This window comes from Trachurus trachurus (genome assembly GCF_905171665.1).
Source record: "Trachurus trachurus genome assembly, chromosome: 23".
Classification (NCBI taxonomy): Eukaryota; Metazoa; Chordata; class Actinopteri; order Carangiformes; family Carangidae; genus Trachurus; species Trachurus trachurus.
The window spans coordinates 11,363,892-11,389,186 of record NC_139912.1 but is presented as its reverse complement, the minus strand read 5'-3'; the positions used below and the strand labels follow the sequence as shown (position 1 = coordinate 11,389,186).

Sequence of the window (25,295 nt, the reverse complement as noted above, 5' to 3'; positions counted from 1 at the left end):
CTGACATTGGACTCATCCCTGCAGCATGCCAGGCTGAACCCAGATCTGTGCTGGAGTTCAAGAGCACAGCCTGGTGTATGTGGAAGCCACTGAGCCTTTCTCTGTGTGTGTGTGGTATGGATGTGCTGGGGGGGCACACTGTACATTCCTCAGAGCACACACATGCTCATGCTGTGCATTAATGCATATTCATTCCACCCAGCAGCAGGTGGTCTTCCCAGACCTGATGAAGCTGTAAGGGAGGGGTGGGGGGGGGACACAGTCCACCTTCAGCTTCTGTCTATCAAGTCCATGTCTGCAGACTCAGGGTCACCTCTAATCCACTCTCCTCCTTAGATGAATGCATACCATCGCCCCTTTCCTTACTGCCCTATACTTACCTCCTCTTCACTTTTAAAATGGATGGACAGAGTGGAGCCATCCTGATGTTGTTTTCTTCTCTTAATTCACAAGTTAGCATGTTTATTTTTATTCTTTTTGACCTGTTAACCTTTACAAAACTCTCCAAGGAGTAAATACACACCCTATTCCTGTTTTCAATTGGTTCGTGCCCTAAATGGAGTTCGTAACTTGTTTGGAAAACTGCTCTGTGGATCAATATATCTCGGCTTCTCTTTCCATATGCCTCGGTGGATTCTCCTCCCATCTTTCATCCCCCATTTTTTTCCCCGCTACTTATATATCTCATCCAGATTTTCTGCTGTTCACAGCCTTCCTGCCTTTGTTCCCCCTATATGTTTAAGTTCTTTCTATCGTTCAATCAAAATCTCTCCCTCTAGCGCCATTAGCTGAGCCGGCTGTTCACTTCCATAGAACCTCATTAATACCACTCTCCTGTCAGAGCCATGAGGGAAAACACAGAGAAAGACCAAGAAAAGGAAAAAAGGACAAGTGCAAAAGAAAATACCTGTCATATTACACATCCCACATATCTACTGTACCGTGCCACACACATACATACAATCCAGCATCAAAGTTAACTCATGACTTTTACTTTTCTAACCTTTGGACTTGAAATGCTACTTTCATATGGTGAAGTGAAAGAGGACAAGAAAATACCACAGAGCTATTTTCAGTTGTGACTATTAAATCCCCAGCTACGCTACCACAGACATTATATTTACCAGTGAAAAGGGCCTAAGTGTCAGCTTTGAGGTATGTACCTTTTTAACTGTCAATCTCTTGGTGAAACCTTGTCTTTCTTGATTTTCTTGATGATAGAAATTAGTCAGACCATTATGCGAACCATTATGCAAAGAACTCAAGTATTCATTTCAAATGGGAGGATTTGCAGCCATGAAAATGAACACCGTGGCAAATAACAGGGTATGCCACCCTAAATATACAGCATCAAAAAAACATGCTGTCACACGCTGTTACTGCATATGTACTCCTTCTTTCCGTCTCACCCTGAGAACCTTTAAATCCATCGGATTCTGTTCTAATCTGTTTTGAGTGTTCACAAAATGACAGTTATACACTTGCTGTTTATGCCATTAACTGTAACAACTGTTTAAAAGTAATAGGAAGCTATAACTTGTTCTCTTGTTTTTCTAGCTTGGCTGAAAATGTATACAAGTTGCAAATTTTCAGTAATGCGTAGCGTGTACTGAAAGTGTTTCTGGGTAATTAGTTGCTGTTTACACAAGTGAAATCAATTCGCTGCTCAGACAAAACGTGAAAAAAAAAAGCACACGGCACAATAAGTAAATTCTAGTTGGCTTTCCAGAGTGTTTAGAACAAATGAGGATGAACATATACATAAACACACACACAGCCCGGTGAGGCTGAGGCGGTAAATTGACTGTACAAGCTATCTTGTCAGAAAGAAAGCTTTCCTGACACCGCTATCCATCCATCAATCGAAGCGCCGCTGTATCCGGGCCCCACCGCCGGCCGCTCGCAGTGCCAATTAGCCGACAGGGTGAGGGCCTGCCGCAGAGTGCCAGCCACAGGTCCTGCCAATTACAGCCTGACCTCCCGTCTAACCTTAATACTGGCACGGTGTGTGGGCAACCACACCCTGGGCAGGGAAGAGGTACAGTGACCAATATGTAAAAGGACGGTTGAATGGACACCCTCCAAGATGAGACAGAGAATTACAAAGACAGGAGAGAGAGAGAGGCAGAGAGACGGGGAGGAAAAACACATCTATGTAGACTAGAGTATACTGTCAGTAAGAAAGAATCAAAAAGGCAGTGGTGCAGACAGAATTTCTGCTCATTTAAGTTGACCTCATACAGAACACAGACATTTAATTATGCTGCATCCATGGAGCAAACTGACATTCACACAAACACAAAAACACACCTCCTTCACCTCATGAAAGGCTTTGCATTGGCAAAAAGCTGCTTTCAGGTTAAACAGCTGATTTTTATGCAGGAGGTATGTACCGTACGTCTACAGCGGCTTTAGAGTCTTGGCTGTAGAGGGTTTTTTTTTTTTTATTATTATTTAAAATGTTCCTTGTAAACACATTAATATATGAACAATGACTTGCATTTCCCCCTCCAGGCCTGTTAGTGCGTGTCTGCTTGCTGGATGTGTAATTGTAGCTCCCTCTCTCCCTCTCTGGGCCAGTCAATGAAATTCTGAAGACGCTGAAGTGCAGTCGTGCTTTTTTTTTTTTTTTTTAAAGTCTTGTCAAAATCCACCGAACACAGTCTGAAATATTGTGTAGGTGAAAAAATACAAAAATAACACAATACATTTATATAGATCTTTGAAAAGTACCGAAAACAATTAAGTGTCTGACAGGGAACCGGCAATACAATGCCAGGTTTAAAATGTTGTTCCTCACAGACTAGACCAACAGCCTCATTCAGCTTCTCCGACGTGCCACTGATCTTATTTCTCTGGTGCCGTCTGTCATCTCTGGGTCTAAAATCAACCTGTAATCTATGCCACATCTCCCTAACCATTTCTTCCTGAATCCATCTGCAGACTGAGAATCATTTTTAACCTCGTATTACTCAAAAGGACAGACAGCTCTCTTAAATCCAGCTACATCAAGCCTGGCAGGGGTTACTCTTACAACGGCTAAGAGAACTGTAGTCTGAGATAGGATGCAATTTGTCCTTGGTGAGCAGAGCAAATCAGAAATATATGTAAATCACAGTGTAGCGCTACCTCTCTTTATCTCATTCAAAAGTAAAAGAAACGAGGACCTTCTCTCCCCCCAATCTCCCTTGTACTCTGTGATGTGGAGAGAAAAAATAATAATAAGTTGAGAGAGAGAAAAAAAAAGTGTTGTTTTTTTTCTTTAACTATTTTTTTTTTTAAATACCACCAACGGGCACCAATTCAAAACCCAGCAAGTCTCCTTTAATACCTGGGAAATTAAATTGTCAGCCCATTATCAGCCAGGTCCAGTCATCTGTATCTAAAATGCAACCGTGCACAACTGAAGTACACACGATTTACAAAAAAAAAAGAAAAGAGAGAAAAAGAATAAGAAAAACAGGACATTTGCTGGAGACTGCAGTTTTTAAGAGGTGTGGAAGCGAGAGGAGTACCAGGGTGAACAGAGGAGGTGGGGGTGAGATGGGAGGGGGAGTAGGGGGGGCTTGTTGCGTTAAAAATGTTAAGCTTTACCCAAAGTCATTTTCAAGCCAGCCAAGCATCAAATGGAACACAGTTTAAGGAAAGAGTAGGTACTGATTTTCTCCGGGAGCTCTCACAGGATGGACACGGTGTGAGTGTGTGTCTGTGTGTCTGTGTGTGTGTGTATAGGGAGGGAGCAAACAAACATTCATGGTACGCCATATTATCCCTTGCTGTGATTGCAGATATGGCGGAAAAAAATCACGGAACATCACGTTAGCGACTGGGATGTGCGTGTCGGTGTGTGTGTGTGACAGTGAGAGATAAAGATGCAGACAGAAGGAGCAACAAAAGCTGATTCTTTCCCTTCACTTTTACATTCAAGTAGCCGTGGAAACAACTTTGAACACAAGAGAAAAACTGACATATACATACACTACTAGACTTTAACTAGCCAATAATGCAATCTAATGCAACAGCCCAGGAATAAAACATGATGTTATTTAAACAGCAACAGAGTCTAGAGGTGTTTATTTAACTTTATATAACTATTTTGGAGGCTGCACTTTGAACAGTTTTGGATCACTAGGGGTGGGTTAAAAAAACAGAAACACCTCTGTATCACCTTAATCGACATTTTGTATAGCTTTCCGTTAATCACAGTGTCAGCTTAAGATCTCAAAAAGTGTGAGATCTGAGTGTTTTGGACCAGCTTGACAACAAAACCATTGCCACCAGGTAGACCCCACCCAGGCCAGTGTTTGGAGCTGCGGAAAGATTGATGACGCTGGGTTTGATTGAAAAGTCTGCCTCGGGGTTTAGCGCCTGTGTCTGGGTTGCGACGCTGTGGCCGGTGATTGATTGGCCACTGGGCCAGTTTGCCTCCGCGGGGAGCAGAGCCGCTGAAAATCAAAACGAGGGGACAGGCGGAAGTCTATGATTTCATTAAAACACAGATGTGTGGACTGACAGATGGATGTAGACTGTGAATAAGAGAGTTACATGACTGGCCCGTGCCCCGCGCTCGTATATCTCAAATCTGCTCATTTGTCAGGACATAAAGACAAGATTATATTTGTCGAGCTCATTCGCACACTGGTCCCCTTTCTGCTTTGTCTTCAGCTGGTCTCCACTAAACAGACTTATGTTCCTAATTGATCCTGCTGGGTAATTATTCACTAATTGACCCGTTATCTAATTAAGGGTTTATTTGTGTGTAATGATTCTAAGTAACATCTTGATGAGTCTATGTTGACCAAATACAGCCACCAATCAGCTCTTTCACACCAGGCAGTCTACTCATTAAATCCCACTCATCGAGAAATTACTCAGAATGACCACATGAGGAGCAGCAGACGCAATCTTCATTAGGTTGCCAAGCATTTTGAAGACAAAACAACACAGTGGTAAATGTTACGACAATTTTCTTTCCGCCGTCAATTTCGACCAGTTTGACCCTTTTGTTATTTGAAGCCGCTGTGATCCAGCAAATGCTCCCGCTCAGGACAAGCAGGCATAAGAGTGAAATTAAAAAAACGACTGATACAATTACTGCTCATTTAAATGTGAATAATTCAAAACAAAACCCACATGCAACCTGCAGGAACATCCAACATACCGCTGTACGTCTAACTACCATACACCCACGTTCTTCTACTGTGGTTCCCCCTGAGTGGCAGAACACGTGTGAGCACTGACATTGAACATGTTACACCCAGACAACAGCACCCCAGGAACCCAACAACCACGACAACAATGACAATTCACACCCATGCCTACACACGCTGTGAAGTTTCAATTACTGGGAGGACTTGCTGGCTTGGCTACCGCTTGTCAGCCTGACAAGGAGGGGAGTGACTGGTGGAGGGAAAGGCCTGAAGGACAAGCTCTCCCACCAGGGTGCTAGGAACCATCCAGGGCCCTGAATGCATTCATCTATGGGATTATTTTAAAATCTTTTGAAATAGGAACTTGGGAATTTTTAAATGTTTTATCGTATTTTGTATCATGTATGACTTAGCTTTTCTTTCCATTGACCATATAGGATAGGGTACACCTTTTTTTTAAATGTATTGCACTTGACCTGGTCTTTTTAGATGTGGAAACTATGTTTTTGTATTGTCTCTGTGTTGTCTATTGTCTATTTGTGTCATTCTATGTACCAGGCTTTCCCTTTTGGTATGTGTTTTCTGTGTATTTTATATGTTATATGTTGGGACAGACTGTAGATGGTAGTTAGCTGTGAGCTAAATCTGGTGCAACCATCTCTTCATTTTCTGCACATGTCATTGACCACTATCCCTTAATAAACTCAATAAACTAAACTACACTTTACACTACAATTTATCTGATATATCTGATGCACCAAGTACAGATGCCTGGAACTGTTTGCTGTCAGAATATATCCTATTAAAGAAGGAAATAACCTAAACTATATAAAAAGAGTGATAAGTGACATTCAACTCAGGTAAACAAGTTAAAATCCATGTAAAACAGTGGACATTCACTTTTACATGAAGAGGAAAGAGAATAATTAAATTTCTCTTCTTTTATTTGGCTAGTTTGACCAAATCTATTTAGGAAATGCACATAGTAATGACAAATTACTTTTAATTGCTTCCTAAAATATGCCAATATTAAACATGTAGTTTTAGCTTTTCACAAAATTCAGCATTAATATGACAGGAATCTGCACCGAGGTAAAATAAGAACCAGGATCTATAAGCCGAGTCTAAATCAATAAAATCTAAACGGTACCCAACTCTAGTCTCACCCCGTGTCTCGGGGCAATTCTCCAGAATGGGTGTCACTGTAATTGGCGCAGCTATGGTTGCGGAGGTTATGGCCATTATAGGTGAGCATGGGGAGGAATAAGTGCTCATAGCATTGCTCTCATTGTGCGTGAAGTCGAGGAGGGAATGTATGTGGGTCCTGCTGCTCACCGTGACCTGTATCTTAATGAGGGGGGACAAATCAATACAGCGCTGGACAAAGAACACAAGAACTGCAGCTGCCATGCACAAATGTTTTTTCAGCAGCAATGAACATGAGGATCAGGGGTTCAGGTCAATCCCCGTTCAATTTGAACTGTTTGAAGTCCAATAAAAATCACTGATGCAACAACACCATCTAAATTCAGACTCCATATCTCTTTTCTTGCTATAGTAGAAAAATATTCAGTTTTGAACAACAGTGGCAGTTCCTCCTTTCTTACAATAAAAGCAGTGGTGTTATTATATTCTACACCATCCTGTAGTTTATGTTTTTAAAGCCTTTTCCTCCTGCTGCCATTTCAAAAACAGACAAGACACATCGTCTCTGGTTCAAGACAGGTTATTGCATCACATCTCCATATCTTCCCTCATGTTTAATGCTTCATTACTCTGCCAATATTCAAACCAAAAAGCGATCCTCGACAGAGAGATTGATTGCTGACAGATGTGATGTTTACCCATGTAGTCGACACTATCCAAACTTCTTCACTTTCCACAGTACAGGAAAAAAAACCAATGCAATTTCTCTTGACACCAAAACTGCCAGAGGGCTGAGATAAATCTAGCCCTTTTCAAAACACTCTCACTTGTTTCAGTAATTTTCTGTGAAAAAGAAAAAGAAAAAGAAAAGGAAAAGGTAATTTTCTGGGAACATAGCAGATCACTCACTCAAAAGTTTTTCTAATCCAACACTATGTTGTTATAAAGGCCAGCCCAGAACATATATTTTTAGCTATATTGGTGTAGACATGCAATGACATACAGTATATTAAGTGCAGTTATTGTTATATGGTTGCAGCTCTAAAGTACAACACATATTGTAGTGAGATTTGTCAGTAAGCTAAACACTGTATCAAAGTACAAAGAGGGAGTCTCAACACAAGTACTTGAGTTAATCTAATGACCTGATTGTTCAACAGCGAAGCATATACGATAATACGTGAGGTGTTAAGAGTTTCACTCTGAAAAAGGACTGAACAAATCAACACTTAAAGCTTCACCAGCCACCACATTATGTGCTTTGTATAACCACAACCTCCCCTGGAGCTCCTTCTCCATCACCTTATTGGATCTGTCCAGCAATCAGACCCAATTTCACCTCCAAATTACTGATCTTCACGTGCGTTACAACAGCGTTCATTTAATTTATTGGCTATCTATGGAAGAGGGGGTTGTTATTTGATTAGGTATAAAAGAATGTCTATATATTTATGCAGATATTTCAAGTTGAATATTGGTGGTTGGTCTTTCTGCTATTTTCCTCTTTTTGAGTAAAAAGAAATAAAGTCTCATGCTAAGATGCAAAAGGGAAGAAAGACAGACAGTCAGAAGATGGGACACACACATTTACACATTCACACACAGAACCTTAAAACGACGTTTTATGTTTCATCAAAGTTGGGTTCACTGTGGGTAGCGGACAATCCTGGAGTTTGACAAACACAGAGTGAGATGACAATGGGCGGGAGACGTCTTGGGCGAGAGGCTGCCTTTTAAAACGGAAAAGTCCATTTACAGTTGAAAAGAACAGTGGCTGTGTGGAAGCGTCTGACTTGACAATTACATGAGTGGTAAGAACGGCACTGTGCCTCCGCTGATAACCCGTCGGATTCTATTAAAACTCCGGCACTCCAAAAGAATGCTCAAACAGAGGGAATTATCACACGGGCGCACGCACACACACAGACACACACACACACACGATTTTAAAAAACACTAAAACCCTCTGACAGTGATGCGTCTGCTGCAATATTTGTGCTTTGAGGAAGTTGAGACAAAGTGGAGGGAGAATAGACACAATCAAATGAAGGACTCACTGTATATATGATTCTGGATGCAGAGCCACAGACAGCAGTGCTTGCTAAATGCAGTTTCAAAGGCTGCTAATGTCCCTGGGTTAGCCCTGAGGCTACAAGGAAAAATCTTCATAGCCTATAGGAGGCAGAAGTTCTCTCAAGTACAGGCAGTTTGTACTTGAGGAGGATGCAGGCAATGACACACACACACAGAGTCCCCCCCCCCCACCCCCCTCTGTGTGACGGTTCTGTTAAGACCCACCACCCAGCACGCTGCTTCATACATAACAGATACAAAGCAGGTGTTACGTTCTTGCCCTTCCTTCCCCTCATTTGTCCTGTCTCTCCCTCCCTATGAAAAATAACAGAAATTTAATAAGAGTAAAACCTATGACTGAAACGGTTTTGTTCACAGATGCTAAAGGGGGGCAAAAAAACAACAACAACAAAAAACATGTCACATCATGTGTCTGGCTCCCTCGCTATCTCCCCTCTCTCTTTTCGATTTGATCGCCGTTCCAAACGAGGGATCACTCATACACTTGTCCTGCGGCGTGGAATCACGTCGACGCTCCTCTCCTCTCAGCACCCTCTCTCCCTCTCCCTCTCTCTCAACGAAATGATTCATTTTTCTATTACGGCGATGAGCGTGTGAAATGAGCTATATAATCAATAGCATAGGTTTGTAAACAGCAGCCGCACTCCAGGGAAAATGTGTTTTCTTTTTTTTTTTAGAAAAACAATGCTGCTGCCTGTGTGTGTGGTAAGGAATGCTCATCTGACAATGTTTACAAGGGCAATTTACAGGAAATAAAGACACGGGCCGCCCTAAAATGAAGGTAGCTTTCATAACGCAGCGGGATGAACAGGCTGAGATATGGAAGAGGGCAAAAATATCGAAACGGGGAGATGTGGCTGCAGTGAAGATAGGTTTACTTACAGTACAGTGTGTTGATTAAAGTGAATTGAGATTCCTCTGACTCTCTAGTATGTAGATAAAGCTATGATGCAGAAACCATCTTGAAAATAACCATGGGAAAAAAAAAACCTTCAAAGTGATTTGTGGTTGTGTGAGTTTCTGGGGTTGAGTGCTGACCCAGTCAAGACACTTCTATGAATTACCGCTCGCAGCGACGCTCACACACTCACAGCTCTGACATTTGTCACTTTACCAGGCATGACCTGTCGATTACAGCAAATAGAGTTCACGTCTGTGTGTCTGTGTGATAGAACAGGAATGTGTGAGCATAAAATGGGACCTGTCTTCATGTAAAAATGGCGCTCATCAGTGTGCCTGCGCTCGCAAGGTCATAAAGCTAAAATGCTGAGTATCTTTTCGACACCGTGGCACAGATTTGAACCGAGTGAACGTTAAACTGCTGTAAAACTGTTTGGCGAGATAAAATGTGAACGGGGAAAGTTCATGCAACTACAGTACTTACAAAGATCTGAGCACGGAGCCTCTCGTCCTCGGTGGCGATCCTCTCCCTGATGATGGCCTGCTGGAGGCTGTCCTGGGCCACGGCCCGCTCCGCAGACAGGATCCTGGACACTTCGCCCTGGGCCTCAAACTGGGCGTCGGCGTCGGCCTGCGCCGCTGCCCGGGCTTTCTCCGACGCCAACCTGTGGAGCATTAGCAACAATTTACATTATTGATACACCCCTTACGAAACGCTGTATGCTTATGACAGCACAATGTTGTGAAGGCTGCAGAGAATTGCAGAACAGGGCGGCTCCTGCTACAGCTCTACAGCACACACACACTGCTCAATATTCTTTCCCCTATAGGTATCTCTATAATGCATGACTGGCTACTCAAAACTTCAATGAACAAAGTCAGGGCTGTCCACACCACTGCACACCAAGGTGCTTTTTGTGTTGCTTTGGTGCAGCATGCCTGTGTACACACTGAAACGCCACTTGATTAGGGACAACTGCACAAAGTGATGGAAACATTCCTCTGAGGTTTAGGTTCATATTGTGATGACAGCATCACACAGCTGCTGAAGATTTGTTCCACCACATCCCAGATGTACTGGATTGAGATCTGGTGTCTGTGGAGGCCATTTCAGCACAGAGACCTAATTGCCATGTTCAAGAAACCAGTTTCTGAAACTACTGGAAGTAGCAGCCCATCAGAAGATTGGTACACTGTGGCCATAAAGGAGAGGAGATGGTCAGCAACAATATTAAAGGGAAGCCATTTTCCTCTGACCTTTGGCATCAATGAGGCATTTTCTTCCAGAGAACTGCATTTTGGATCATTTTCTGTAAACCCTAGAGATGGTTGTCCAGGAAATTCCCAGTACATCAGCTGTGTCTATAGTACTCAGAGCAGCCTGTCGGGCACCAACAACCAAGCCACACTTTCAAAGTCACTTAAATCCTTTGTCTCCCCAATTCTGATGCTTGGTTTAAGCTTCAGTAGATCATCTTGACCATGTGAGTTGTTCTCCGTGGTGTATTCTAATTATAAAGCCAAGCCAAGCAACTCTAAAACTAAACATTTCTGACTAGAAAACCTTACAGCAGTGGTTCCCAACCTTTTTTGGCTTGTGACCCCATTTTGATATCACAAATTTCTGGCAACCCCACGCCCTCAATCAAGATGCGCCGCCCGCTCAGACATTTTCATGCTGCATTTTATTTGAACTCGATTTATATTTGAGAAAGTGAAAGTATAGATTACAGTTGTTTAAGATTGTGTGTGGTGTTTTAAATCATAATTTTAAAAAGAATAATAATTGGTTAAAAAAAATATTTGTAATTTTTTTGAGTACCTATCAAATACCAGACATTTTAGGCGACCCCATTTGAATTTCAGGTGACCCCACATGGGGTCCCGACCCCAAGGTTGAAAAACACTGCCTTACATGTATCTGTTGCTCATTATGCACATTTCATTACTGTCTGTGTTGACCCTAACCTGAACCTGTGAATGACCTCATGGAAATTTGATATAGTTATTTTTCCATGCAGCAAACAGTTTTTTGTAACCTGAGTATTTTTTTTTACTACCGTTACTATTATTTTCCCCACGTTCACAATCCTTGCTGCACTGCAACCTGCACCGCTGCAGCGTCTCCCAATAGAATTAAAAAGGTCACAAATGCAATTATAGTGCTAATGAAGCATAGGTATAAGCCAATATACTTGTGTATTGATTTTCAATCCTAATGTCAGATTCATCCATTCACATTCCCCTGCTCTTCCATGGCTTGCAAAGAGGGGGCGACATTGAGTAGTCAAACAGGCAGTGGTCATACTGATTCAAGACTGAAAAAAAAAACATAAGTTCAACTCTAACTGTTTGGTTTAGTTCTCCCCTGATGTAGCTACTGGTCAGTTATCATCTATTAAAGAACAAATCAATTTACATTATTTCCAAATGATGGACACTGAAGAGAGATTTCACCGTCAACATGTAAGAGGCAACAACACTACCACTTCCCCCAAAAACAAGAATCATCAGTCCAATGAAGCGGTGATATAGACAGAGGCACTACACTCTCTGCAGACACGAGACCAACATTTGAACCCTGTCACTGGGTTCTCATAGTTGCCTAGCAACGCACTCCCTACTCGGCGACAGTGTGCTTGATTGGAGAAGAGAAGGAACGTCCCTGAAAACCCTGAAAGTCTTCCTCTGCTAGGAATCAAAACATTAGCCGCGGCAAGGTAAAATAAACACAGAACAGACGGAGCGTGTGCCTGAGTGAATTGCGATTATGAGTGGAGATGGTGAGGTCTTTAACAAACTCCCCTAAAGGTAGGCTAACCTTGATGAGGAGGAGGAGGAGGATGTATGAAAGTGATTGAATAGTTCCAGTCAAAATTCCTCCACATTCAAAATGGAGCTATCTATGATCCATCACCTGTCAAACGTCTAATTGATTGATTATTGCCTGATGCCTGTCGTGGAAACACTTGTCAAACAACAGCTGTTTTTAAACGTGAGTTCATTAGGATAACACATTTTGTTTCATTTGCCTCATTTTTCAAGTTGTGCTCCAAAAAAAAGGTGTGAAATTCTTGTTTTGATTTTCATGAATACTTAAGTTAAATGCATGACTCATTTACAGCCTCATCAGGTTTGTGCACCGCTCATTATGATAATTTAAATGAATCATCCCTGGTTGTCAAGTGTGTGGTGGTAACAGGCATAGATGCAGTTTGAGCCTTTTTCACCTTGGAGATCTGTTTTTTACATATTATCGACTGATCCGTCAATCTGAAGGGTTTTCATTTGTTATTGCATCTCAAAAAAAAACTAATTTAACTCCCCACTCACCTGTGAATATACGTAAAATGAAGACGGTGATGAATCATGACGGACAGGACCGGCCTAACTGATCACCAGCGTATGCCTTGGGCTTTGAGCTGATGACAGGTAGGTCAAATGAAAATATGTCTAATGTCTTAAAGCTGCCATTTGCCCTGCAACACCACTAAATGTCAGAGAGCAGGGGAGAGCCAGACGAGAGACGGGGGGGAAAGACAGAGGGAAAGAGACAGAAAGGAGAGGGAGGAAAGAGCGAGCGTGAGTAGTGGCGACATGACATGTTTGGCCCTGAGGAAGTGAAGCAAAGAGGGAGTGAGGCAGAGAGTGGGAGAAAGAGATGGAGGGAGACGGAGAGAGACCAGCCATGTCCAGTCTCACAGTCCACTGGGCTGCACACGTCAGCACACTCCATCCATCATTGTGCTCCAACTCACACACACACACCGATACGGGGAGCTTTCTAATGGCCTTTTACATTCACCATTTCCCCGCGATCCACGCCTCCCTGCCTGTACTGCTAATGCATCTAAGCTACCTTTACTCCACAAGCTCCGGCTTGGAGGAGGGATGTTTTACAGAGTTTGTAGTAAAGGCTTTGTGGCCTTCTATGATATGAACTTGGACCTTTGTCACTTAACTTAACCAAACTATCAGGGGGAATGACCACAGCCAGCCTAACAAAAAATGCAAGAGAAATATGTTGAATTAAATAAACCAGTTCCATTTGTTACAGAAACTTTGCCAACACTCTTTAAAGGAGACATATTATACCCCATTTCCACAAATTAAAATAGTTTCCATTTGTCTTAAAGACATATCTGTGACATGCTTTGGTCAAAATACCTCAAGGATCAAACATCACAGCTCTTTTCATACTCTCAAAATAGCCCTCAGAACGGCTGATTTCAGTGCCTGTCCCTTTTTTTTCTTTTTTTTTCTTTTTTCAAAGTTTTTCCAGTTTATGGAGACAAGACATAACATAAACCAAACACACGGCAGGTACGTAGACAGGACGAAATCACACACACAATTTTTAGTGCCTGTCCCTTTAAATGCAAATTAACTACTGCTCGCCCCGCCCCGCCCCGCCCCTTCTACTGGTCCCAGGTAGGGTTGATATTGTGCAAATTTGAATCCTATTTACATCACTGGAAGACAACTGAGGGAACAGCTCATAAAACCACGTGGATTTTAACCTAGGGAGCCTGAACATTACATATTTTTGGGTCAATTCTCACATTGAGGGCCTGAAGGCAACACCCAAATATATGTTAAAGAGCCTTCAAAAAGTGATATTTCCATAAAATGTCCCTTGTGCTGGAGTGTAGATGCTTTGTTGAGGACACCCTACCTTGCCCTTTGCACTTATCAGTAACACTGACACTCAAGAGCCAACCAGAACTGAACAAGGCAGGATCAAAGCACACTGACAAAAAGTTCTACTCCATGAGGTTGGACATTTACTCAAATGAAGGCAGAGGGAAATATCAAAAATAACCTAGAGGTGACCAAACACTACAATCTGAATGAGTGAGAGAAATAAGGGCAAGAAAACAGACCACCTAGCACAACAGAAGTCTGTCTACCGACTTCCTCACAAGTGCTAACCCAAGCAAAAGCAAAGGCTGCTATCACTAACTGGGCGCTATCTGTCTGCTCCACCTCTATTGGTTTCCACTCATTACTGCCCTGTCTGTGGGATATTGGATGCATTTTTCATTCGACTCTAGAAGATTGGCAGTGGGTAAAAAAAAAAAAAGGGCAGTTTTGAGATCGAGAATGGTTGAGTTAGACAGAGAGTGAGAGGGGAAAACACATCACCTACGAATGGGCAAAGAAAAAAATATCATGTCTTCTGAGGGCAAGTGGATGATGTTTGGACCTGTACTGGGTAGAAATAGAGGATAAGCTTGGCCCAGTAACCTGTGTTTTGATGGCTCAGTGGATTGAGTCCTGAAAACAGAAAGATGGAGAGGCGGAACCAGTGATGTATCATTAATTTGAAGATGAGTGGGGTGCAAGTGGGGTGGACTGTGCTGGACTTTCTAGAGAAGTAACTCACTATTTTAAAGAGATGACCTTGAACAGAAGTACTTGAGAATACTTGAGTTCTTTTTTAGGACACTATCAGATCTGTAGAAGTCCATATGAAAAATGTATCGGTAAAGTACTACAGGCGGTGCGGCTTGGCATCCCTAAGTGCCAATAGTCCAGCATATGCACCTCTACACTTTAACGGTCCAATAACAACTGTAAATGCGGTCACCCAGGTACTCAACGGTGAATTACTTCAAATATTACCACCCTTGCACAAATATCAAAATTCATCTCTCCTACCTTTCCTGTTTACCTCTCCATCCATTCACCTCCTGCATCCTCTCTCAGCTCTTCTACCATTAATGCTTCCAGTTGTTGATCTGTGGTCTAAGCGAGGTGTGTCTCGATACAGTCTGCCTGCCATAGGTAAGATTCTGTCGGACCTGCATGAGGGTGCAGGCTCGACCCAAGCGCCTTGAAACAAAGGCATTTAAAGCCCCAATGCAATATTGATGTTAGGAATAATGTCGCTGAATGCTGCCTATGAATATTTTATGGAGCTATGCACTCTCCCTGACACCGTCGCACATAAACACCCACAAACACCACACCTGGCTGTGGCTGCGGCGAAATGCCGGGACAGAGTTTAAATTAAGCGTATGGGAAACAAAGGACAGTGGGAAGATTAATTTATATGGCCTCTACACTGCAGAAAAAACATAAAAGCTGTTTTCTACTATCTCTCGACTTCACCCACAATTAGAAATAACCACAACATTGGTGCAACGCAATGCTTCAGCTGCAGCAAAGTGTCAAACGTGGATATCATTGGCTCTTTCTCCTCTGCTATTGTCTCTTTATATTGCAATATTTAACACAGTAAAAGAGCCAGAGCAAACGGCCCACGTACTTAGAAGTGTGGAATAAGATCAGGGCCTGATGGTTATCATTCAGTGTAGCTACCAGGATGTCTTATGGAGACTTAAACACTGGGAAGATATTAGAAATTACCTAAAGCTTGTATTGAGCTGCCTCCAACTGATTCTATCTGCTCATACAAGACTACCTTGGGTAATGCGCAAACCACAGAGAGCAGATTTGCGAGGAGATTGGACAGAGTCAATAACCATAACTGTTCAACTACATAGTTCAACAGCAGGTTACAGTACTTAGTTTTCAAAACTGTATTTAGAGATCAAAACAGCCTCTTAGTCTGGGGAAGGGAGCATTCTACAATATGACTGAGTTTATGTATCAGTTACCAGGAAAGAACCATCGACTGGAATGAAGTGAAGAAAAACTAGTTGCATCACTCATGTACATACAGTATTTTCCCAGAAAGAAAATTTAAATGTATAGAATATGAAATGTGCTAAATGTTGAAACCCCCAAACTGCATATGGTTGCACGTGTCTATAATGTCATAACTTTAGTTTAAAGTGTTTTATGATAACTGTCACTGTCACTACATAGTAGTACAGTGTTTTCACTCAACTTGACAGTTTGATTATGATTACTATTATTATTCCCTGTGTGAGTGTGGTGGAAAGTTCCTGGGTTGTGCCATGTTTTCACAGTATACTGAGAATATCATGAAGAAAAAGTGAAGGCAAGTGGGATAAGAGAATCGGATCCAAGACCAGTAATGCCACCAATTCAGTTTTTCCCCGGAGACAATCTTGGCTAAATCAGTTGGATTAAGAAACTTTATGTTTTATGATCCTAACTTTCTAGCGCTGTTAAACTAAGTTGTAGGTTTTGTGTATGTGTGTGTGTATGTGTTAGTGTACCGTATGTACTTCTGAGCTAAACGATAGAATAAACTATATGTAAAAAAAAACATATATAGTATATAGGCTACACTGTCTGTCTTTGTCTGATCTGTGTGGAATAAAGAATTTAATGGGCTGGCTGGTTAAAACAGGCAGGCAAACAGAGGCTCTGAAGGAAGGTCAGTGTTTTCACTCAAAAGTCTGACATGCAATTATATCAAACAAGTCAACACAAGCTGCTTGAATACATGCTGAAATAATGGGCAGAAGTTTCACAACAATAACTAACCTTTAAAGTGAACACTGCACGGACACAAACATCGGAGACTGAGAGAGAGGGTGCGGGGAAGAGGACATGAACGCGGGGAGGAAATTGAAAGAAATAGACGGGGGGTTGAGAAATAGAGGAAATATGGAGAAACAGAATGAAAGGTGATAAGGAAGAAAGAGAGAAAAGAAGGGGAGGAAAGGTGGAGGAAAAATCTGCAAGCATAACCCAGAAGAACTGGATCCAACGGTGACACAGGATGAGTTAGGCAGCAAGAGGAGAGAGAGAGAGAGAGAATGGTGTGAGAGTTCTCTCCTCCCTCATCCGTCCTTCTCTCTCATCCTTTTCTCCGAGTCGTTCTGCTCTGGTGCTTCACAGAGAAGCGGCAGAGGCAAATCTGCTCCCTGCAGCCGCTCCTTGCTACAAATGAGTATAGGCTGCACCCAAATGAACTCTTCACAGAGCCCTTACTTCACTCGTACCAGAGGAAAAACATGCAAAGCCAGATCTCTGGAGTTCATTTATGGCCCTAAAGCCAAACAGAAGAAATACTTGCCTAATCTAAACACCACTGTTCCTCAAAATTCCCCAGATCTGTGTACCCAACACAGAAATGCTGCATAGGAAAGAGTTACAAATCACTTGTCTCTCACATTCATCACATCCTGTCAGCTCCCAAATTTCTAATAGAAAAAAAAAAACAGTAAACTACAGGATTAATTGTTGAGGTGAAATATGACCTTGAGATTTTGATCTGTCTCTATGTGTGTGTGCTCTTTTCAATGACCTGGGACTTCAAGTATTCCTTCATTTCTAAGCTGTGCAGCTGTTTCACTGCAGGGTTCTTTAAGTGCAGTCTTGTTAGCTGAACTTTAATACACTCACACACAAAAAAGATATTTTACATCTTATTCCAATTTTGCAGCAAAAGCCATCCAGCCTCCTCATTGAGTCTTCCAACACAGCGAAGGCCATCATCACTGTGCCTTGTTTGCCCTCAACAACCAAAAACTCTCAAAAGTTACTATCTGCACTGTGGGAGGATGAAACACCACCACAATTTAATTAGAGCTTGACAACCCAGATGAGGAAAAAAAGCCACTTTGCTTCTCATCTATTTCAATTTTAAGAAAACCCAGTCACCTTTATCTCCCAGTAAGCACAAATTAATAGAAAACTGTAGCGGTGTTAAAAAAAAAAAAGGGAGTGAAAGCATAGAGGTGTGTTTGCATAATGTGATTACATTAGAAGAATTATGAGCCAGATCGAACTCCATAATATAATCATTTTAACATAAACCACACTTCATCTGTTATCGGATGTTGGATTAAGTGTGGACAGCAGTCTCTGCACCATCTAAACAAACAGTCAAATTGCACTTTAGTAAATTCTCTGTGTGTTTTCTATCTCAGCGTCATTACATTGTGATTTATTTTCTGATTTACTCAGTCCAGATAAAACCCATCACTTAGCCGCACTTTTTAGGTTCTCCTCAATTCCCAGAATGCACCTTGATGGCTGTCCCATGATTACTGCTTAGCAAACCATTAGTGAGGAAAAAAATGGACACACATGCATGAACACACTGCCACAAACACAAACAAACCGGACAAAATAATGCCTCAAAATTGGCAAAAGAAAAAGAAAACAATGTTCAAAACTGATATTAATATGTGCATACACACACACACATATACACACACACACACACACAAGTGTTAACTGATGATTGCTTATTTATCGTTCCATGCTAAGTTCTTAAGTGAAAATGCAGCCCATGCCAAGCACAGACAAAAATTGAGGGCTTGAAAGCCACTATGATTTCTATTAATTGCAAGAAGGGCGTAGTTTTGAAGTGCTTACTTCTCTGAACAGACATCAATAAACGAGCTGCAAAAAGCAGTTACATCAAAAAAATAAATAAATAAATAGCCGGGGGGAAAAAAATCAATAGACAAATGATTTCTCAACACCTCTTGTTAATTTCTCTCTTCTTGAATGAGCCTCAAAAACGAGGCTAATGGCTAGGCTAACACTACCTCCTCCTGGATGTAGAAAGGTTGTGTTTTTATCCCCATACAGTACAAGGGTGCATTTAGTAGCTAATCAGTCGTTCATTCAGCGCGGTCTGCTGGAGATCATCCAGGTCTATTTAAGAGGGGGAGCAACACAATTATCGGACATTATGGCACGTGCACCTGCTTCTTTGGGGTTGGAAAAAACAGAAGAAGTGGAGAGAGAAGAGGGGGAGCACATGAGATGATAGGAAAAAGGGGAGAGAGGAGAGACTTGTATACGCTCCTCACATGAAGAGTGTGTTTCTTCATCAGGCAGGGCTAATGGATCACCCACTCAACACCCAGGAAATTACCTCAGGATAGCACCCTTCTTTCTCAGGCATGATTAATTGATCCGGAGTGGAGGAGAGAAGGAGAGGAGAAGCAGAAATAGAGGGAGGGAAAAGTGCTGATGTGCTTCGGAAGAGAGGTAGATTGGAAACAGTGGGGATCGGAAAGACTGCTGCTGACCTTTATGACTATTAATGAAAGCGGAAAATGGTCAAATCTGAAAACGTCTTCAGGTTCTAATGAAATCCCGGAACAGGAACTGACACTATAGTGAAGTACCCTGATTCAATCCGTCATGATCTAAAGTAGGGAACAGGGGCAGAGAGACCAGAGCCAAATATTTTAATTCAAACTCCAGAACATGAAGTCTAACAATCTAACTGTGCAAGGTCATAAACAAAAGCTGGCGCTCCGTTCTCGGCTAAAAACGCTGTGTGTATTTGCTCGTGTGCGTCTCACCAGGCTTGCAGCTCCTGCTCTGCCTTGGCCCTCTCCTGCTCCATGCCTTTATACACCTCGTCAGTGATCTTCCTCCTCAAGGCCTCCTCATCAACTGGGGATCAGAAGGAGAAAACATTGCAATTAATTTAAACACACAAATTAAAAAACATGCCTTTATTGCTTTAACACACACACAGAGCCTTACTGCAAATATCACTGCAGCACATCGCCCTCTGTCTCCATATATTCATGTCAGGGGCATCATACATGTATGATTCCATGTCTCCACGGCTCTATCTTGGCAGGTAATTAAGCATGAAAGTAAAGATGCCAGCCGGCGACCGGGCCAAAACGTGCTCTGAAGACAGAAGTGCCATGCGGTGTGCTGCGACACTGCAGTGAGTGGGGGAGTGTCTGAGTGTGTCAAGATTACTCTCCCACTGCATTAGTTAGATGGGATAATCCCTATTGTCAGAGTCTATTATTACCTGGTAATATGTGGTTAACAGCAGGCCAGCTGAAAGGAAATAAAACACACACACTCGCACACACATAAAACCTTAATTCTAGCTAAATCAGATTAACAATATGGGACTTAAAATGTGAAAAGCCATTATTTTCTTAAAGGCTCTGTGCTGTGAAAAAAAACACAGGTAAATGAAAAAAAAAAAAAACCTACAGTATAAGGCTGCTGCAGGTTTTTTAGTTACAGTGTTTATTCTGTGGTTTTAAAACACTGCAGTGCTTAGGGGTTATTACAGTCATGATTTCACATCTGTGCCTCTTTAAGTCCAACATGTGGTGTTAGTGTTGGCTGCTTTCTTAATTATGTTCTTTCAGTAAAGTCGCAACTGGAAGCATTAGAAGACAATTCCCCCGACTTGCCTCGCTCACTTCAATGTGAAGTTAAATTAATTTCGTGATAACATTCCCCAAGGATTTAAAAATTGAGTCCATCTACTTCACTTTCATTGTTTTGACTGAAAAAGAAGAAAAAAAAGAAAGAAGTAACAGCCTGACAGCAGAAGCCCAACTTCCAGATCAATATCATAGTCTAATTAAATGTTTTAAATGTTACTCTGCAGAGAGCCTGCCAACTAGTTGTCTTGGAAACCTATTTAAAGCCTTTTGAGATACCTTGTGGATGCATTGACAGAATAACAAACTATAAAACCTCTCTGAGGGAAAGGTTAAAAAAGAACCAAAACAATTAGGACCACCATTCTTGGCTTCAAATTGATATTTTCCAGCAGTGGTGGTAGTATCCTTTTAACACAGCTGTTATAGTGCTTCTAGTGGCCTCAACCTCAATGATTTCTTATTGTGAAGAATTAATAAAGGATCCACTTGTAATGGAACTAACTGAATAGATACAATTTAAAATAAACAGTAAAATATTACAGAAAGTTCTTTGAATCTTTAAGATTATAATAATAAAAACAAGCTACTGACACCGTTGAACTAAAGGTCCTCCTTGCTACATTTAATGGAAGTGGTGTCATGGATGCATTCAGTGGTGCTCATTAACAAGTATCTCTCCCTCCAGCTTCTGTCATTTTAGTCTTCACCTCTTTCAGGAGCTTTGGCACAACCGCTGCTAATAAATTACTCCCTAGGTGCCATGAAAGTGACGTCCTGCTTGAACACGCTAAACAAAAATACAGTTAACTTAATCCCTTTTCTGATTTCCACGCTCCAAAGCCCCTTTTTTCTTCTCTGCGGCAGGCGGCACATAACAAGAGCTCGCAGTATGACAACTATTTGCCACACGAAAGAGAATGAAAAACAGCACCAGGTAGGAGGGAGGTTTAGTATGACAGGGCTTCAGAGGAAACACTGGCACCAACACAGCTGGTGATTGACGGTTGACAACTTTTTGCTGCATAGTGTGCCCTCAAAGACAGAGACTGCTGTCACCTACTGTCCAGAGTTTGAGAAAATAATATCCATCATGTTTGACAGCACCAAGAAGCACCATTGATCTCACTGCAGTGGAGAGTCTAATTACTACTCTGTTTAGAAGTGCAGCAGGAGGACAACCTGTAGGACTGAGCAAAGGTTCTACAAGTCACAACAACGACACTTTGCAACTTATAAATGTTAATAATAATGTTGTGAATGTGTTATGTGCAGAAATGTGCAATTTATATGTGAGATAATAATCTAAGCAATATTCTGTACCACCATAATATCAGCACTGGTGTGTTGTTTATGATTACCATATCAAAAGGGCAACCAAATCTTGGTTGATTGAGCAACAAACCTGTAATCATGTTTGATTCTTAAATGTAATACTATTAAATGTGAAATAAATTGTATACAGCTGTACTTGCATTAGGCAGCTATGAAGTGTGTCTATGTATATTGCATCTGTCCTCATCAAATAAACCATAATACCATAACATACATTTGATGGTTAATATTGAATGAGTCATCATCATCATCATCATCAGTTATGCTCATGTTCCTCCATGTTAGGTTTGATATAAAAACTTTATTAGGTGACAATACAAGTTAATGTTGTGCTTAAAGCTTGCTCTGCTGCCCTTGGCCAAAACATAACCAACTGGTGCTGTACAGAATGGACGGGCTAATGTCATCTTGCCACAATTAAAATTTGAGATTATTACTGGAAAGAGTACTTAAGCTTTGGGCCACTATGAAACAAGCAGCTGTGCAACAGTTCAGAGCGCCGGTTGATGAAATCTCAGTTACTTACCATCCCCCCCAATAGATCTCCAAAGTAGATGGACTGGACACCAAACTCAAGTGCCACTTCAGGGGTCAAATCCTGTCATTATAAACTTTTTTTCTATCAGCTTAGAGTGGCATTTCAGCATCATCTGCCCTTTAAAATCTCCCAGACTTACGTTCAAAAATATATACCCTACAGCAGTGCGCTATACGAGAAGTAAAATTTTAAAATTCAGGCGAGCCTAAGCAACTCCTCATTTATCACCTCATCCTCTCCAGCCCTGCAGAGAGAGAATTCAGATAGCTAGCAGGCCCACGGGGTCAGCCGGAGAACAGGTTCTGATATGATAAACACTGTCTGGGGTCCTTGAGGGAGGCTGGTTAGGGTCAGAGACAATTCGAGATCGACAGAGCCCGTGTCAATCCTGAGTAGGACATGTAAATGTTAAAAAGATTAAAAACTCATCATCTTTTTAGACGTGTCCCCCTCCTTTCCTTTTTTGCGCCAATCACTAAACCCTCTGGAAAAAAACCCATAGAGGAAGAAGAGGAGAGGCGGTGGAGCACAGGCTATTGGCAGTGGAGATAATAGACGAAGGCAAATTGCGTTTCTCATCAGAAGTTTCATTAACCCCGGGACCCGCGTGGAGGGCATAATCTGTAACATTACCACTTCCTCACGTTTCTAGCTTGCGCTTAGTCGAGTCACCGCACACCTTTCGCTATGTTCAAATATGAAAGGAGGCGGAAAGAAAAAAAAGAAGCGCCAATAGCTAGATTCCAGGCCTGGCAGGCAGGTGCCATTTCTGATTTTCTTTTATTCACAGTCTTTCCTGTTAATTTAATCTCATGTTATGGAATAAAACTTGAATGATATTTTCACATTTTCACAAGATAACAAGAAAAGTCTGTTTCAAAAGCAAAGTGATATATTTCACAAGTTTCACACTCACATTTATGCGCACACACACACACACACACACACACCAAGTCACCCATATCTCCCACTGTGTGTGTTTGTCTCTCCCATTCTCCACATTCTTTTATGCTGCATCTGGGAGACATCTTTAAGCAGACTATTAGTCCAGCACAGTGTGTGGGTTCTGGCATATGAATATTTATAGCACACTGGAGAAGGTGTAGGAGGCTCAACCTTGACTATGGCGTAATCAGCACACACACTGACTCTGGCCATGATTTAGAGACAGCCGACCTGCTGAGAGCCTCACTCGATACCCAACACTCGTGGACACACATAATCAATGTCGGCCTCATTAAGGTCGTAGCCTTTCAGAATTGGGCTGAACTTTGCAACTTTTTAACAAGATTCACATTCACATTCATCGTACCTTTTTTTTGTTGTTGTTCTTTAAAAATAGCGTGTTTGATCAATCCTCAAAGTTGACTTTTATTTTTCCTCTGCGTTATAGCACTTGGTGAGCTTGGTACACATTAAGCTGTGCGGTGACCTTGCAAGGAAGGCATATTCAAAATACCTCAGTAAATGTCAACTCACATAATTGTTGTGAGATAAATACATGGGCCCAAGCCTGGCAGGGAAGAGTCAGAGTCAGCCACATACTCATATACTTACTAACAACATATTTTCACCACCCTGAATACTGCAGATAGACTGAGCCCTCAAGAAGATGGACAGTTGAGTTGGTCCTGAGAGACCTTTGCCCCCTCTCAAACTTCCCATTAGTGTTTCAAGACTGAGAGAGAGAGGGAAAGAAATGGAAAGACACTGCAGCAATGACAACTACAAGTCCCCCGACAGAGAAGAGAGGACTTGCATCCATAACTGACCACTCAGAGAGGAAACAGATGAGTGGATTTGTCGTGTTGTGCCCTGACAGCAGCAGGAAGCTTTTCATAATGGCTCCACTCCACACACCCCGGCACTTTTAACCAAGATTAAGTGAGATACCGTTGTATTTATCTTTTAATCTGAAAACCAATTAGTGCAAACAATGAAGCAATAATTTGGTTCAATGTGGAGAAAATTTTAACTAATGGAAAACAGAAGTGAAAAAAAAAAATTGTTGAATGAACATGAATAACTTCTGTTAATTGATCAATTGTGCTAATGTGCTTGAACAAAAAGGCGAGTGACACACGCGAAATTCAGTGTCATTTCACAAAAGCCCAACGGCCAAATAAAAATTTTATACACAATACACACACCCACCCACCGCCTCCTTCCCTTAATGAGGCCTGGTGTTTTGTTGTGTGAAAGCGCGGAGGTGTCGTTTTAATCACTGGAGTCAGTGTGGCGTGGCATAAGTTGGCCTTTTTTTAATTACCTCACTGATTGAGCACAGTCAAGGATGGGGAAGCCTGCCCACATCCTGGATGCCACCTACTGAAGAACTTCCACCTACGCCCCATTCTGCACTCTGTAATGAACAGGTAACATTCAAATGTCCTCTGCCGGATATGTCAAGTGATAAGGGACGTGCACCCACACTGAAGAGACACTGAAGCTCAAAGTTTGCCTTGAGAAATCAATGATGAGAGTGTTTGTCTGTGTGTTTGACTCCTTACATACACACTTAAACAATGTAACTCAATTAACCCCACAATATGAGTGTGGTTTGAAAATGTATTATCTGTAGTAACAGGATCAACTTTGCTAAATCTTCTTTCATGTGAGAAAAATGTGATTAAACTCCATATGTGATTAGATCTAATAAAAATCTTCACTTCTCAGTAGCAATTAGAGACTCCCAAGACTTAACCTTTTATGAAAAGGTTAAAAATCTTTCCATTTATGCTACTAAACACTGCATACTGCAATGAAACCTGGGGTAACTGAACTTTGGCAAGTTAATTACATGATACTGACATTTTTATCTCCACATAAAGTTGAGGTGAGTTAGCAAATAATTTCTGCTTTACACGTCAAGAGGATATGGAGTAAAATTAGCATTCGTTTGCAGCCACAGATCTGGTTTCCTACTTAATGAAACTGTCATATTCACTCTCCTTTTAGCACCGTTTTTGGTCTCCACCAAGTCCTGTGGGGAAATACCAGACTCTTCAGCAGCTGAACTGGACCTTTTCAGACATTTCTATTCTCACAGCTCATGTGGTTAATGTCTGGATACGTTTATAAGTG

The 25,295-nt window shown here is 41.7% G+C and overlaps 1 protein-coding gene across 1 annotated transcript in view; it reads right to left on the bottom strand.

Annotated features, from left to right (window-relative positions):
* The window catches only part of chchd3a (coiled-coil-helix-coiled-coil-helix domain containing 3a), a 63,755-nt gene that overhangs the window by 35,370 nt on the left and 3,090 nt on the right, over nucleotides 1-25,295 (bottom strand). Inside the window, exons 4-5 of the mRNA XM_083999220.1 lie at nucleotides 19,499-19,592; nucleotides 9,775-9,955 (exon numbers count right to left, since the gene is read on the bottom strand). Coding sequence (XP_083855346.1) covers nucleotides 9,775-9,955; nucleotides 19,499-19,592 — 275 coding nt within the window. The remainder of the gene's footprint in view (nucleotides 1-9,774; nucleotides 9,956-19,498; nucleotides 19,593-25,295) is intronic.